General features: G+C 46.4%; 1 protein-coding gene across 1 annotated transcript; it reads right to left on the reverse strand.

Moving 5' to 3' along the window:
* Positions 1–11,010: 11,010 nt before the first annotated feature.
* Positions 11,011–13,988, reverse strand: SP8 (Sp8 transcription factor). Its single transcript, XM_049785710.1, has 2 exons — positions 13,864–13,988; positions 11,011–12,564 (listed from the first exon to the last, which is right to left on the reverse strand). Exons 1-2 carry the CDS (start codon positions 13,882–13,884, stop codon positions 11,011–11,013), a joined length of 1,575 nt encoding a protein of 524 aa, XP_049641667.1. The 5' UTR covers positions 13,885–13,988.
* Between the last annotated feature and the right edge of the window lie 2,831 nt (positions 13,989–16,819).

The raw sequence follows: 16,819 nt of genomic DNA on the forward strand, positions 1-16,819 counted from the left end.
TATATTCCTATTTTATAAAATTTTTACAAAGTCAGCCTCACACACATCTGATTTTATTCAGTCCCCAGCACTATGGTAGTGCTTTCTGAGCACAGAACCAGAAATAAGCCCTGCAGCACTGACCACCTAGAATTTGGTATCCCACACCCCCCAAAATAAGTAGATCTAGGTTATAAATATAATATTGCTAAGAATAAATCTTAGACTGTTTGAAGTAAAACTATCATCTATTCAAAACTTAATCTGATTCAAAACTTAATCTTTTAATCTACATTAAAACATGATTGAACTAGATAGGCATGCTTGATTTTAACTATGAAAGAATTAAATAACTTTTTATTCTATGAAAACTACCATTTTGTTTGTTTTTTGGGAGGCCACACCCGGCAATGGCGATGATTCAGGAATCACTCCTGGCAGGCTGGGGTGAGGGGGTGGACATAGGGATGCTAGGGATCATACCCCAAACCCGGGTTAGCTGTATGCATGGCAAACACCCCATCTGCTGTACTATTACTTTGGCTCCTTTCTGGAAGAAACCATATTTTAAACATAAACTCCCCCCCCCAGGAATAATTTTCTACTTAACTTATAGTCTGTGTATACCAACTATAAGAAGCTAAATAAAGAGGTCAACAACCTCATTGGTTTTTGTTTGTTTGTTTGTTTTCCTTTTTGGGTCACATCAGTTGACAGAGGTTACTCTTGACTATGTGCTCAGAAATCGCTCCTGGCTTGGGGGACCATATGAGATGCAGCAGAATCAAATCACAGTCTGTCTTAAGTTAGTGCATGCAAGGCAAACGCCCTACCACTTGCGCCACAGTTCCCGCCCAGCAACCTCATTGTTTATGAGGAAACATTGGGGCAATACCAAAACTACCATTAGTCAATATGCAATGCAACATTTGTTCCTTTATTGCTTTCTAGTAAGATAAATCTATACCAAAACTGAGTATAGATATTCCTAAATTGGACAGATTGTAAGATAGCAGTCGAGAAGACTACTTCAATTTCTCCTACAACTTTACTGCTTTTTGTAAATCTTAAATTATTCAAAAATAAAAATTTTACCTTAGAATAGAAGCAAATCAAATGCTACTGCTTTTAGAATATAAAAATAACCAAAAGGATCACAAAACCACTTCACAAACATCAAATGCCATTTCTCTACAATAGGGATCTGTTATATCCCTAGAAACAAAAATTTCCTCTGCAAAACAGCAAATGGGATTTTAAGAATGAAGTATTTTGCTAGTTCTGGTTTGCCCAGATATGTACATCAAGACATCCAGGTAAATATGTCACTATGTAAAATATATACATATGTAAAATGTATATGTGCAAAACACGTTTTGCATATTAAAATATATTCAATTTTTATAACGTGTACTAAAATTATATTCTTTGTATAAAGTTTATACAACTGAAAATATATAATGTCTTGTAAAAATACAAGATTGTTTCACTACTTCACTTATTAACACAGCATTCTTGTGATAATAAACTAAAACATTAATGAAGGTACAGAAAAAAAAAATATATATATATATATTTAAGTCTGAGTAAGATATAGACATAGATGGGCCCGGAGAAGTAGCACAGCAGCATTTGCCTTGCAAGCAGCCGATCTAGGACCAAAGGAGGTTGGTTCGAATCCCGGTGTCCCATATGGTCCCCCGTGCCTGCCAGGAGCTATTTCTGAGCAGACAGCCAGGAGTAGCCCCTGAGCACCACCGGGTGTGGCCCAAAAAACAAAAAAGAAAAAAGAAAAGATACAGACATAGATATACTTAGGTATAGATAGATAGATAGATAGATAGATAGATAGATAGATGATAGATAGATAGATGATAGATAGATAGATAGATAGATAGATAGATAGATAGATAGATAGATAGATAGATAGATAGATAGATAGATAGATAGATAGATAGATAGATATACCTTACTTGTGCTTAGCCACTTCAATTTGAAGCCAGATATTTATTGGGAGAAATACCAGAACTCAATTTCCCTCAGATTAAAAGGGCTACTGAATTGTCACTTCTGAAAAACGAAACTTCACCACTGGGTGTGACTTAAAAACAAAAAGAAAGAATGTTTGGGGAGAAAAATAACTTATTGTTATAAAAAACATTCTTTCTCCCTAGATATTTTATTATGTCTATAAATAAATCCTGTTAAAGTACATGTATACATAACTGTAAGGCATTGTTAAATTAAAATCTTTTAAATGTGTTTCCACCTGCCACTAGACTCTTCCTCCCTTACAAAGACCATTGTTAGTCTAGTTGAAAGAGGAGTGAAACTGCTTATAAGTGGGGGTAAAAAAAAAAAAAAAAAAAAAAAAAAAACCAAAGGGATAGGTATGTAAAGGAGAAATGAAGCATTGATCAGTGTAAAAGAATGAACACAAAACTTCCTGAAATGATGGGAAATCTGATGATAGAGTGCCCACATAATTAAGGGCATTAAATTGGGTGCAAAATTGGGCTGTACAAATCCTTTATGTTCAGTTGAACTGATAGATAATCACCTGGACACTGAGGGGGGAGGGGGGACATGGGGTTTCTTTTATTTCAGTGCTTAAACTGGGGTAGCTAAAAACCTAAAGCTGAAAGGATCAGCTCCCCCACAGATGTTAAGATAACCCTAGGTGAAATTTTGAGGGTTTTTTTTTCCCCCTAACATTCACATAAAGCACTGAGTGAAATGGGCATAATGTAAATCAGTTCATTGTTTGAGTCCTTTCAAACTAGTTGCCAAGAAAGGAGTGAAAACTTGATAAGCAGGCTCCAGTTTCCAGTTTCTATGTGTTGGTTTAGAAATCTTAAAGCTTGTGGGAACACAGCTCATTTAAAGGAAGAAATTCAAAGAGAGGGAAAACAAACAAAGAAAACACTACGCAATGAAACACTGATGAAAACAGAGTATAAAAGATTTTCCTTAAAACAAAAACCTACAAAGGCCATCCTTTGTCCTTTTAAAGGACAAATGTAGGGGTCTTGGATTTAGGTTGTCTCATTTCTGTTCTGAAGATTACAAAGTCCTGAAAATGCTGTATCTCGAGTGGCATTTAAATATAAAGGAAATCCTTCAATTGACCTTATCTAGTAGGTAGATGGCTATTTGGAATAAAGGAACAAGCCTGCATTTACTTTGACCTACCCCCTAGGGCGAGAAAATTTCAAACCCTCCAATCTCATAGGTCCTCTTGGTAACCGCTCTCCGTCTGGACCCTTTTTTTCAGGATTAAGTGAAAATTCAGAATTGCTAAAACAAGTCAAGAGAGGTGGCAAGACAGTGCCCAGGTGTTTATAGGCACAATCTAAGTGGCTCGTCTATCTACCTTTTTCAAGGAAAATGCAGCCCGACTTTCATCAAGGTGTGTGTGTGGTTTATAATACTTAATCAAAGCCGTTTTTAACATTCAAAAAGAAGATCCTCTAATGAAGGGTTGTTCTGTTGTTGCTTAAGTATTTTAGAACCACAAAATAAAATTGCACTTTTTTTTTTTTAAAGGCGATGACAAACTGCTTTGCAGAGACAAGGTGAGAGCCAAGGAGGATCCGATCCTTTGGGTCGAGAGATTTGAAAGACACTTGTAGCTTTTCTGTTGAAGCTAAGCAAAAAGCCTGGAGTGGACCGAGGGAAATTCTGTTCCCAGTGACAGCGCAGTGGGAATTCCTACTCCAACAACCCATGAAATGTTACTGCATAATTATGCACCTCTGAGGCCCATTCGAAATTATCGGCAGAGAAAGAAATTTAATTTAAACTCACCCCTCTGTGCTAAAGAATGACTAGGACATGAGATCAAAGCGCAGAGCTCTGTCCTCCAGTGGTTTGCAACACCTAGGCACAATAGGGTGAGAGAAAGCGGCATTCCAGCGCCTCCCGGCTTTCCGGACCCCGGAGCGAGGGGTGGGGCGGGGGCTAAGAAGATGCGGGGTTGGGGGGGGGTGGTGGTCAAGTAGATCCTGGGGCTCTGGGAGGTTGGGTGGTTTGCTCCTCTGCAACTGCCAGGTCTCATTATTGGGGAGATGCTTAAACTACACGATCTCCTCACCCCACGCGGCGTCCTGCTAGCTAGATGTTGTGCATAACCATCCACAAACCCCAAGAGTGCTAAGTGGAACCCACCGGATCCGATGCAAAAAGGAATCTTAAGTCCTAGCCAGAGGCGCCCAAGAGTGGGGTGTGATGGCGCGCAGAGTCCAAATTAATCGACTCACTCCCCAATTTCTAGGGGTTGATGCGACGTCACCCCCCTTCAGATGGCACCAATTTATAAAAATCTGGGAAAGAGTTAACCAACGCTTCCCCTACTCCAGCAGCTCCAAAGGTTGTGGGTAGAAGAGGGAAGAACTCTTTTTTGGAGAGGTCGGCTTATACCTAAGCACGCCGCGGGGTTGTGTTTGTTTAAAGAAAAGTCGAGTTTGGTTCAACAGGTGCCGGAGGAATCTATCTGTTTCTGCGTCTATCTAAAAAAAAAAAAAGTCTCGCCTAAATGCCTAAACTGAATGTTCAGTCCAAGCGAGCAACGTTTTCCAGCCAGTAACTCCCATTTCTCCTCCTCAAGAGCTGGGTGGCAAAAGCGCACTAACGCTCCTCGCCTGGCAAATCCTCTAGCAACGACCCGCACATGTTTCCCACTCTGGGAGAGTGCCCCCCTTGGGTCCCGCATTGCAGGAGCCAGAGATGGGGCGCGCGTGCTCTCCCAATTCTGCCAGGGCCCCCGAGAGGATCGTTATGACTGGGAGAAACCCCCAAGTAGGAGGCCCAGCACAGAGGAAGGCTCAGAAGGCCCGGGGCGGAGGAAAGGAGCTGCGGGTTGATTAGGAAATATGGGAAACCCCCCATTGCCCTGGCATGGGGCGAGCATGCAGGAAGGAGGCTGGATACTTGGATTCCCGCTTGGCCAGCCCGGCGCGCTGCAGAGCTAGCGCATGGCACAGGGTGGCGCTCGCCTTGCGCGCAGTCGGCACAGGCGGCTCTGCCTTGGCCCCTTTGTGCGCGCGGGTGCGGCGGGCGCAAGGCGATGAATTGGGCCGGGACTCGCGGGGGCGACCCCCTGATTGCCACTCAGGTACCCGTTGGCTGCATGCAAGCAGCACACAGACCAAGTGTCTCAGCAACTCGGAGCCTAGGGGAGAGGTGGGGACGGTTTTTTGGGGAGGTGGGATCTTTGGGAAGGCAAGTTCACGTCCAGGAACCTGGGGATGACAGAAGGTGGCACTTAGAAAGACTTGGGAAGTCTGTTCGAGCTCAGAAACCAGGGAACGTGGATAAAAGAAGTGGTGGGACTGCAAAAGACAGACCTCTGCTGAAGAGTCCCCCTAGGAAAAGAAGAGGGAGCTACCTTCCTTCCTGCCAACGCAGCCAGAAACGATTGGAAAATTGGGAAGTGGGTTCCAAGGAAATCGGGGTGGGTTGGGGGCATGGGAACGACAGGGGAACTCAAGTGCTGGGACCTGAAACTCTTAGTATAGGTTCTCAGCCACCATCCCCCCCCCCCCTTCTCTGCACCTGGGCTCCTCAACTGAAGCTAGAGTAGAATGTATTCGGCAGCTACCTCGCCGCCAGGAGACTCCGCAGAAGATTAAATTAAATTAAATTAAACACGCATCCAGGGACCAAAGAAAATAAATCTCTCTTCCCCACCCACCCCCCCCCCCGAGCTAGAGCAAATCAACACTTGCTTTGCCCTGGTCGCGCAAGGATCCTAAAGGGGCACAGACAGAGGCGCGCATCCTTCACCCACAGCGCAAAAGGCCTGAGCCCGGAATAGACAGGAATTACCGGCTTTCCTTTAATCCGGAAGCAGGGAAGAAAGAGACGCAAAGCAATTCTGAATCTTGTTGTTTTCAAAAACAGCGCTCATTCCATATCGTGCAAAATATTACTCTGAAGATGCCACCCAGAATGACAGTTCTGTGTACTACTAACTTCTTTCCTCCGCTTTCTTAACACGATTTCCTTGATGCAATGATAGAACGAATTTTCTGGCTTGTTTCGAAGGTAAGAAAAGCAGAGAACTACCCACCCCCCCCCCAAAAAAAAAGTCTTCTAAAAAAATTTAATTAAGCTATAGGGTTTTTAGGAGTAAAGACAGAAATAATGCCTGTTAAGATAGAAGCGGCAAAAAAACAAAACAAAAACAAAAAACATGAAGCTAAAAACCTCAATTTATTTAAAGTCCCTATATAAATAAATCGAATAAATCTTCAAGGCTATGTTTATATGTATTTTCCTCCAAATGGCCAAAATATAGATCTGTCTATACCGTTTTAGACAATCAGATACTAATGAAATCTGTACTGTTTTTCTCTTGTGTTCCTAACTTGATCTCCCAGCCTAATATAAGATCACCTGTCATTTGAGCTAATTCTTTAAAATATTCATTCTAAAGAAATACCTCCACATGGGGCCTGAGAGATAGCACCGAGGTAAGGCGTTTGTCTTGCATGCAGAAGGGCAGTGGTTCGAATCCTGGCATCCCATATAGTCCCGTCCCCCCCCCCCCCAGCCTGTAGGATCGATTTCTGAGCATAGAGGCAGGAGTAAACCCTGAGCACTGCTGGGTGTGACCCAAAAACAAAACAAAACAACAAAAAAGAAATACCTCCACAGGCCTTTGGTAACATTCAATTTAATAATCTCACCCAAAGGTTCCAAGGGGAGATGAACATGTAGATGGTAGGCGTATGAACTAACAACTCCTGAGTCCAATCTCATCCACACTTACTGGTCTTTCATTATCAATTGACATGCTAGTTCCCATTAAAGGACAGTGGAAGGCAGGACAGCCCCTTCTCAGAACTTGGGCTATTACCAATTGATACTGGAGAGCAACTCATCAAATTTAAGTTTCTCACAGAAAACATTTGAGTTGCTAGTTCTATCACAGCAACACATAGACACATCTCTAAAAGGAGAAAAGCTGAGCTGGAAAAAGGAGAGAAAACAAGATAGAAAAGGAAACAATCCTGGCTAAATGGTGAAAAGGCCCTCTGCAGGTCTCTGGCAGGGTGCTGGCAAGAGAGCACTGGGTCCATCAGCGGCTCATTTTCACTCCACCTTGATCTGGAAAACCTGAAAGGAAGCTCACCTCTGGGTTCAAAGTGAAACCCAATCCTAAAATTCTTAAGAGTGAGCCTCCTGGCCCTGGTCAGGATATGTCTTATCACAGACAAATCTGTGGGAGAATTCACAATTTTAGACTTCTGACCTCCAGAAAAAGTATTTTTTTCCCAAAAAGGAAGCAGAGTCCTTTCCACCCTACAGAAAATAAATCTAGAAGTAAGCCTCGAGTATAACCATAAAAAGAAAATAAACCAAAGTCAGAGGGAGGAAAAGCTAAAGAAAGTGAAAGTTTGCCATCACTACAGTAGAAAAATCTTTCCCCTTTCAACCACCCCAGAGATTCTCCGTTAGACAATCTCACTCCTTGCCATCACCCAACTCTTAAATCAAGTGATTCGGTGTGTAATGCCACAAATGCTAGAAAGGAACCACGCAGCTTTCCTCTTACCTGCCACTACTTTTTAACTCCTTCAGTTGGTGTCTCCAACACCCTCAGTACTGCAACTTTCAATTAAAAAAACAATACTTAAACCGTGTTCTGCAAGTTATTCCTAGGAAGAAAGTGACAGAAAGACTTTATAAAAATCATTATTAAAAAGCTATAGAGTATCAGAAGTTAACATATACTTGCCTAAACTAGAGGGAACTGGACACATCTAATATCCATCCAGACAGCAGGAGTCAAGTAGGATTCTGCTACTTGGGGCATAGATTATATTATTCCTAAATATCTTCTCAGTAATGTTTTTTTTTTCTCCTTTCTTCTCAGTCTGCAATATTCACAGCATTGTGTTTCACTTCCATGTCAATGGATAAGGTTATATAAATTTCAATGGATATCTTTCAGCTCAAGATGTACGCCAAGAATGAACTTGGAGCAGAGAGAATAAAAACAGAAAGAAAGAAGCTAAACTTATAAAAAAAATCTGAACACACTAATGTTTTTATTCAATTTGATTCAAAATAATATTCTAATATTGAAATAGTTTGATATAACAGCAATCAACATTTAAGGTATTTAATGCTTCAAAGTATGGCTCAAGGAAAACCCATTGCTTAAATGCACTCAGACATAACAAGACAATATTTTTTATTGGCATCATTGACACCTATGAACAATAGCCTAGTAAATAGATTAAGGTTTAACCTTCCTTTTCTTTGGTGACTGTTTAGAGACTTTAAAAGAACAGATAACTCATTTCAACAGGAATCTGCTACTGATATTTACCTCTACATAATCTTAAACTGAGACATGGAAAGCCAAAAACAAGCTTTTGTTAGTTTGACCTCCTCCACCCCCTAACAACAAAAGTTATCCCCAAACCCATGTTTTTATTTTGGATGTATTGATCTTGAATGTAAAGGCTTGGCCTTTTAAATACCAAAGCAATCAATGGTCAACAACCTGACTCCTGGAAAGTGAGAAGAAGGGAGCAGAACAGGGACATTTCTTTGAATAGTTTGGTGACTTTGTACAAATTTTAAGAGGTCAGTAAATCCTGTTGCTTTGAGCTAAATCTCTTGGTAAATAATTAATTACATTTTTGGACACAATAATTTTTATCTTTGTAAATAGAGAAAACATAGCTTTGCCAAATAGATCATTCCATCTAAGCAATATCTTAAAGGCAATTATTTAAATATTACAACAGAAACAAGGGTTATATTTTAAATTAGACATTTAACTAAAGATAAAATGCAAATGTCCATAGTTTTAAACGGGGGAAAGAAAACAAATTAACTTGCCTAGTCTTTTATCTGAGTTTATTAATACCATTTAAAATATTACAAATAAATCAATTACATTTCATGCATTTAAAATGCAAGTCTAAAATGTTCCAGAGAAAGGCTTTTCATTTCAATGTGAAATATCCAAATTATTTCAACATTACAATGAGCAATTAGTTTGCAGAATCTGCAAACATTTAAATGTCGTGTCAGGAGTGTTTATTAACAGTTAACAATATTACCTTCAGGAAATACACAAAGGCCAAAGTTAGTTAAGTTTCACTTGGACAATTTATTTAATACATGGGTTTTGGCAGACCCAATTATTATGAAATATAAGAGAACTCTCACTTTAACTATGCCTGAACTGCCAGCAAATGCAAATAAGTACATGCTCCATTAAATTAAATGTCATCCCACATTTATCAAATATTGTCTTAGTTACAGTTTGATACCTATCTAAAGTCATAGCGAGCAAAACTAGGCCCAGAAAGTGCGTTTGTGGCTCTGCACCTCCAGAAGTGAGTTTAAAAGACCTGGAGCTCATCAGAACTGCAACAATAACTCTTAATATTTTCTTGTGACAAAAAAAAAAAATCAAGTTTACTTCAATATATTTTCAAATATTTACTGGAAGTAATATACAAGAAAAAATACTATACAAAATCGTCTTCTGGACAACTGCACCTCACACCCAGACATTGGTGGGGAGGGGGGTCATAATTGGTAACTAGTCTAGAACGATTCTCCAATCGCGCAAACGATTAAGTTTAGATATATTTTACAAATAATTTTTCCTATTTTTCCCCTCTTTTGGTATTTCAACTACAGCCTCGTCCGAAATAAACAATTGTTTCTTCACTTATTTAGAAGTTTAAATCACACAAAAAAAGTTAAAGTATTTTCGATGGATTACGAGAATTTACATAAATCAATACTATACAAATTGACGGTTGGATAGAGGGAAAAGATTAGGAGATTATGCTCCAGAATGGTGAATAAAGGAAAAAAAAATCGAGGTAGAAAAGGAAAACCGCGAAGATAGTTCATCTGGTCTCACCGGAAAAGGGAGTATTTTTGCATAAGAAAAAGACACCTAATCTCACCCCCACCCCTACCCATAAATTAAGTTAATGTGGTCAAAATAACTTTGGGACCAGGATTAGCAGTTTCCAAAGAAAGACTTGCCCATTGCTAGAGAAAAAAAAATACCTAGAAGGGAACCCAAATGTATATGGGTGCGTGGAGTTGTTGGGTTGGTTGTTTCTTTCTTTAGGTATTTAGGTTTTTGTTTTTGTTTTTGTTTTTGAATAATATAAAGATGAAAGAAGACTGCTGCAGAGAATCGCCTAAGCTGCATTTCGCAGAAACTTGTACTGGTTCCACCCCAGAAAAACAAAGAAAAAGAGGCAGAAACGACTGTGGAGAGCTCAACTCTGCAAACTGCGGGTCACTCTAGGGATGGCCCCCTACCGAGCTCCACCAGTCTGGAGGGTGGGGAGCCCCCTATCCCCGTGGGCAGCGGAGGCGGGGCAGGGTGCTCTAAAACCAGGATGCCCACGACTACTACGGTGCAAGTCGACTGTACAGTCAGTCCCGGCTGGGACGCCCTGTCGGGGAGGCCCGCCAACTGCCCACCACCCCCATCCACCCACCCCCCACAAGGCTCAGCTAAACCGGACTCCAGCCCATTGGGGTGTCCCGGGGCTGGGTTCCTTCTGCTCCTCGTCCCCGTGGCCGGCCACCCTCCCAGGGTCCCAGGGTCGCCACCCTCACGCCACGGTTGCGCCCACCTGGGCCAGGAGCAGAATCGCACTTAGAGAGGACATAGGAGAGGAAGCCCCAGGGCCAGACTGTCACGCACACTACTTAACATGTCCAAGTCCCCTTTCCAGAGTTAGGCTCCGGAGTTAGGGAGGGAAACAGAGCAGACTAAACTGGACTGGACAGGGCGGCCCTGGCCTCCCGGGCGGGTTTGGAGAGGGCCCTCCCCGAGGGCCAGACTTTTACGCACACGACTTCCACGTCCAAGTCCCCTTTCCGTAGTTAAGGAAACACAGCTCGAGAGAGCAGTGGCCAGAGAGGCAGAGCGCGCGAGCAGGGTGGACACAGAGGCAGGAGGAGAGGCTAGGGCCAGGACGCACACAACGGAGAGGGCTGGATCCGCGATGAGCAAGTGGGGGGCGGGAGGCGTCACTCCAGGCCGTTCCGGTGCCCGGCCTCGGGGGGCGGCAGCAGCTCCGGGGAGTGGCAGGACGGGCTGCCCGCGGCGCTGTGCTCGCTGTCGGTGTCGCTGCCCTTCTTGCCGCCGCTGCCCGACCCAGCGGAGCCGGAGCCGCCGCCGCCGCCGCCGCTGTGCGTCTTGACGTGTTTGCTCAGGTGGTCGCTGCGCATGAAGCGCTTGTTGCAGACGGGGCAGGCGAAGCGCTTCTCGCCCGTGTGGGTCCGCAGGTGCCGTTGCAGCTCGTCGGAGCGCGTGAAGCGCTTGCCGCAGAAGAGCCAGTTGCACACGAAGGGCCGCTCGCCCGTGTGCCAGCGCAGGTGCGCCTTCAGGTGCGACGTCTTGCCGTACACCTTGCCGCAGCCGGGAATGTGGCAGCTGTGCAGGCCCTTGCGCCGCAGGCTGGCCCCGGCGGGCCCCAAACGCTCAGCCTCCTGGCAGTTGGGACAGTCGCAAGTGGCCCTCCCGGAATAGCGCCGGGCCGACGAGGAGCGCGGGGAGCCTCCGAGCGCGGGCGTCGCGGGCCCTGCGCCCAGCATGGAGCTGCCCGCGCCGGCGAGGGGCGACGGCGCCGAGTCCGGGTAGGAGCCGGGCAGCACGGGCTTGAAGCCCTCCATGAGATGCTGCCCCGCCGGGCTGAGCAGATGCGAGGAGGCGCCGCTGCTGAAGGCCGAGTGGCTCAAGCCCGAATAATCCGAGTTGTAGCCGCCCAGGGGCGAGTGCAGCGAAGTTTGGAGACCCCCCGCGGCCGGGTGCAGCGAGCCGGGCAGCGCCGCCGCCGCGCCGTTCGGGTTCTGCACGTCGATCCAGCCGGCGCCCACGTCCCACCAGCTGGACGGCGCGCCCGGGGCGCCCACGTCTCCCGCGGCGCCCAGGCCGGGGTGCGAGGGCTTGAACCACGACTCGTAAGGGTGCGCCATGCCCACGCGCGGGTAGATGCCCTGCAGCCCGTCCACCGACGCGTGCACCTTGGAGATGAAGACGGGCTGGTGCGCGCCGTCTGGAGAGTGCGCGGAGGACGAGCCGGAGCCGCCGCCCCCGCCGCCCCCGCCGCCCCCGCCGCCGCCCCCGACGCTCCCCGAGGGCGCGGGGAACACCGAGTAGTCGTTGGCGAAGGGCGAGCCGGACGAGGCGGCGGCGGCGGCGGCAGCGGCGGCGGCGGCGGCCGCGCTGCTGGAAGTGAGCGAGAAGGCGCTGGAGCCCGGCGAGGCGCCGCAGCCGAACGAGTCCGACACCAGCGCGGCCGCCGCCGCCGCCGCCGCTGCAGCAGCCGCCGCTGCGGACGAGGACGAGCCGCCGGCGCCGCGCGACGCGCCCGCCACGCCGAAGCCCGACAGGCCGGAGCCCACCACGTTGCAGCTGGCGGCCGAGGAGGCGGCGGCGGCGGCGCGTTTCCAGGGGTGGAAGCCTTTGCCGAAGGAGGACGCGCTGTCCGACAGGGAGGACGGGGACGGGCTGGGGCTGCCGATCTTATTGCAGGTAGCCGCGAGCATGGCCAGAGGAGTCGAGCCCAACCTGGGTTCTTCCTGCGCCAAGGAGGAGAGAGGGAGGGAGGGAGGGGAGGAAGAGGCAAGGAGGGAGGGAAGGAGGAGCGCAGGGGCCAAGGGGTCCGGGGTGTGGGGAGGGAAAGAAGGAGGGAGGGAAAAAGGGAGGAAAGAAACGGGCGTGAGTCCCTCCGGGAGCCCCCCGGGATGTCCCCACCACCACCACCAGCACCAGCACCATCACCAATGCAATCCCGAGTCTCGCTGCAGCCTGGGACCAACTCACCTGGGTCCCCCAACAAGCCCCGGCGCCCGGCTGCTCGCTACTCTACGGGAGGGGACAGGTGGGGCTGCCGGCATCTGGTTCGGGAGCAAAGCGCCAAGGCTAAAAAATTAGAGCTGGTTTGCACAAGGATGCATCTCGGACTGGCGCGCAAGGCCCCAAGCGCTCCGGGGAAAAAGGAATCAAATAAAAGCACAACAAACCAGAGAGCAAAAAAATAAATAAATAAAAATAAAAAGTCCAGATCGGATAGGGTTAGAATGCAGCTTGGCTTTGCAGAGAAGCCGAAGGAAGAAGAGCCATTTGGCTGCTACTGGAAAGAAAGCGCTTTTCTTTTCCCCTTCTGGGATCCGGAGAGAGCTTTGGAAGGAATTCCTGTTCCCGGCCCCCTAGAAACCTAGTCTGGGTTATTTGTTTCTCACGGGCCACAAGAATCCAGCTTTGGGGCCTTCGTTTCATTTTTTTTATTTTGTTTAAATCTAGGTCCGTTTCTAGACAGCCATTCAAACTAAATTCGCAAAAAAATAAGAAGACGGGATCCACGTACCTGCAAGACCAGTCGGGCTGCGGAATATTTTAAGGGAAGAGGGGGAAGGAAGTCTGCAGTTTACCCAGGAGGAAAAAAGTTTCTCTCTTTAACCCCCGAAATCGTCGCTCGTTTTAAATGCGCCAGGCTGGGCGCGCGTCTCCCGGGTAGGGAGCGGCCGGGCGCTTCGAGGTAGCTGATCTAAATGCCCCGAACCTTTTCCTGCACTGCCAAAAAAAAAAAAAAAAAAAGTGACTCAGCCCCCCCCCTCACTCCCCCTCTTTTCTTCTCTCCAAACTGCCTTGTATTTAAAGAACTAGAAGGGGAAAGGGAAGAAGGGGGGGCGGAAAAAAAAAAGGGCTGCTCAATAGAGACTGATAGCCCTTGGCCTGGGCCCGGGCGACTGAAACTCCCTCGGATCAGGCCAAAAATAAAATAAAAAAGAAGAAGAAGAAAAAGAAAAAGGAAAAAAAATAACAAAGGGGGGGACACTCATTAAACCAGCAAGGAAAAAAAAAATCCGGAGACTCACCCCTAGAAGTGAAGTTGCCATCACACACCAAGGCCCTCCTCCTCCTCTCAGAGGATCTGTTTTATATTGATAAATCAGAGGCACTGTTTTTTTTAGAGGTGTGCAAGACAATGATCAGGTCCGCCCCTCGCAGCACAATTGTAGCTCCCTCGCCGGCTTTGAAGTGCCGCGGAGGCGCCGCCAGCCAATCTGCGCCCTCGCCGGGGCTCGCCTAGCGCGCGCCGTGAGGTCATCGGCGCCGCCGAGGGGTGCGGGGCGCGCGGAGGGGAGAGGAGGGAGGGGCGCGGGGGGCTCTGGAGCGCGGGGAGGGGATGGGGGGGGATGAGGATGCGAGCGCGGCTCCCGGCGCCGGTGGGCTCCCGGGACCCCGGGGCGCAGCGAGGGATGGAGAGGGAGAGGCCGAGTGGCCAAGTTTGGGAACGAGGCGAAAGGAGGGGCCGTGTCTGCGCGCGTGACCAAAGTGGGGTCTGGGGACACCTCCGTGGGGTGGCCGGGACGGGGTAGAGAGAGCGATGCGGGGCCCCGACTAAAGTCTCCCGAACTTCGGGGGGCTCGGGGTGGTGGTGGGGGGGGGGGACTGTGTGGTCCGGGAAGCGTCATGGTGAGAGAGACCCGAAGGAGTGGGAGTCGGTGGGAGGCGAAAGGTGTGGCTCTCTTGATTTTGGGGGGGTGGAGAATCGAGGATGTGTGTGTGTGTGTGTGTGTGTGTGTGTGTGTGTGTGTGTGTGTGTGTGTGTGTGTGTATGAGAGAGAGAGAGAGAGACAGAGACAGAGACTGACAGAGACAGACAGAGACTGCGCTGATTTGTGCTCAGAAGACAGTGGTGCAGGGAATGAAATATCTTTCTATCTTTAATGGGAAATTGAGTGAAGTCTGTAGCTACCAATGACTAGTCCTACTGTTGCCCTCTGCTAGTACCTTGGTATACTTCGAATATTCCATTTCTTTCCTCGGTTCTTGGCATTGCCAGTACTTTTATTTTATGTTTGTTTGTTTGTTTGAAGAAAATACTATGCATATATCTATGTTTCTCTTCCAGCTCTGCTACCAAAGGGCTAAAGTGGGGAAGCAAAAAGAGTCTGGAAGATTTTTAAGGGGGGGCTTAGGACTTGTATTCTCCGCTAGTTTTACTTTTGGTGCTGCGGCTCTTTTTTCTTTTTCTTTTAATTTTTTTCTTTCTGAGGTGGGATCCAGCTTGGGAATTGCCAGGTCTGACTATAGGACCTGGTGTGTGTTTTCCCCCTGCTCTGAGTAAATGTTAATGAAGAAAGATTAAGAAAAGCGGGTGAGATGAGTTGGTTTTTATTTTTTTTCTTTAAATAACAGCTTTTTATTTTAAAGAAAAATTTGAGGTTTTTCCATCAGAAACACTGCCTCTATGAAAGAAAACAAAATCAGGATTTTGATCGAAATCTATTTATGGAAGGGGGGTTGTTCTTGTTTTATCAGCAGAGAGAAAAGCTACTAGTCAACCCTGGACCATAGATATATCCGGGGGTGTCTGTATCTAATAGCAGGCATTTGGCCCAGATCTCTTAAGTGAAGTCGTGATCCACAGATGCGCTCAGTCCAGATTTGGTAGCGTGTAGACATTTCACTTGCTCAGCGTTTGTTCCTAGTGTCTGCAGAAATGTCATTACAATTTAACTGCCACCACACACAAATCACCTCACCAAGAGAGCAAAAAGTCCACCATCCCAGAAGCCCTGTTGAATATTCATGTTTTCACTAAGTAATTCATATTTTAAGCATTCACAAATGCTCTTGTTAATTTAATCTTAAGAAAGAATAGCTTTGTTTTAATGGAAGAACAATTTTCATTTGGAGCAGATACAGTTGAATCTTCTAGCAGTGTACCCCAGCCTTTAAGGATGCCCCATCTCCTCCTCTACCCCATCTGGGCTTTTTGAACTCCCAGGTCAGGTTGAATCATTGTGCAGGTTTCAGGGACTTGAAGCTGAGGCTGTGTGTGTGTGTGTGTGTGTGTGTGTGTGTGTGTGTGTGTGTGTGTGTGCGCGCGCGCGCGCCCGCGCGCGAATGTGCATATTTCTGACCCTTTTTAGAAACAGTGTTGGGATATTGACTGTACATCATATCTATTGATTAAGGGGATAAGGTGTACTCTCATACTTGGAAGTAAGTGTGAAGTAAATTAATGAACTGCTTTCTTTCTCTGAAGGCTGACGTTTACCATAAATGTCGTGTTTCTCCCTGCAAGCCACTCTGAATGATTTTAGCGTGTTGAGAAGGCGTGACAGGCCAGCCCAGAAGGAGGAAGGGGTGGAGGAAGGAGGGAACTCCGTTTAACAAATAAAAGAGAATTAACTTCATTGCTTTGGTCTCCTTCTATAATGATATTCATTTTAAGGACCTAATACGCAGTTGTTCAAATCTGGGCTTTAATTCCAATCAATGTGGCACCCTCATGGGGAGGGGGACTCGAGAGCTTTGAGAGAAAACTTCCTTTGATGAAGTTACTCATTTTATCTTTTTATTCTATCTTCTGGAAGGAAGTGAGCAGGACTATTAAAAAAGTTAAATGCTGGTTCTGAGTGTAAATAGAGGTGGTAACCATTGTTCCTTTTAAGAAAAAAAATGCCAAGAATTAGGGGGAAAATGCATTACATGGTTACAATTTGGGATCACCTGCTTCTAAGGTTTGGTTATTTGTATACATTCACTTTTATAGAATCAGAGGCCATTCTTTCTAAGACAAGGAGTCACAGTGGCTGGCTGGGATTTAAACATACTATGTACTCTTCCTTGGGTTGGCCTGAATACCTAAGAAGGTTATAGGTACAGCTTTGTCCTTTTCAGTATATATTATTATTAAGTATACATCTCCATATATTCCCATTTCCAAAAGATAAGTGTGCACTTCATAATAGTCCTTGTCAGTTGTTTTTCTTCTACTTCTCCCCTTCCACCTATTCACCCTCTATATATTAAAAAAAA

Source organism: Suncus etruscus, chromosome 13 (assembly GCF_024139225.1).
Source record: "Suncus etruscus isolate mSunEtr1 chromosome 13, mSunEtr1.pri.cur, whole genome shotgun sequence".
NCBI classification, from domain to species: domain Eukaryota; kingdom Metazoa; phylum Chordata; class Mammalia; order Eulipotyphla; family Soricidae; genus Suncus; species Suncus etruscus.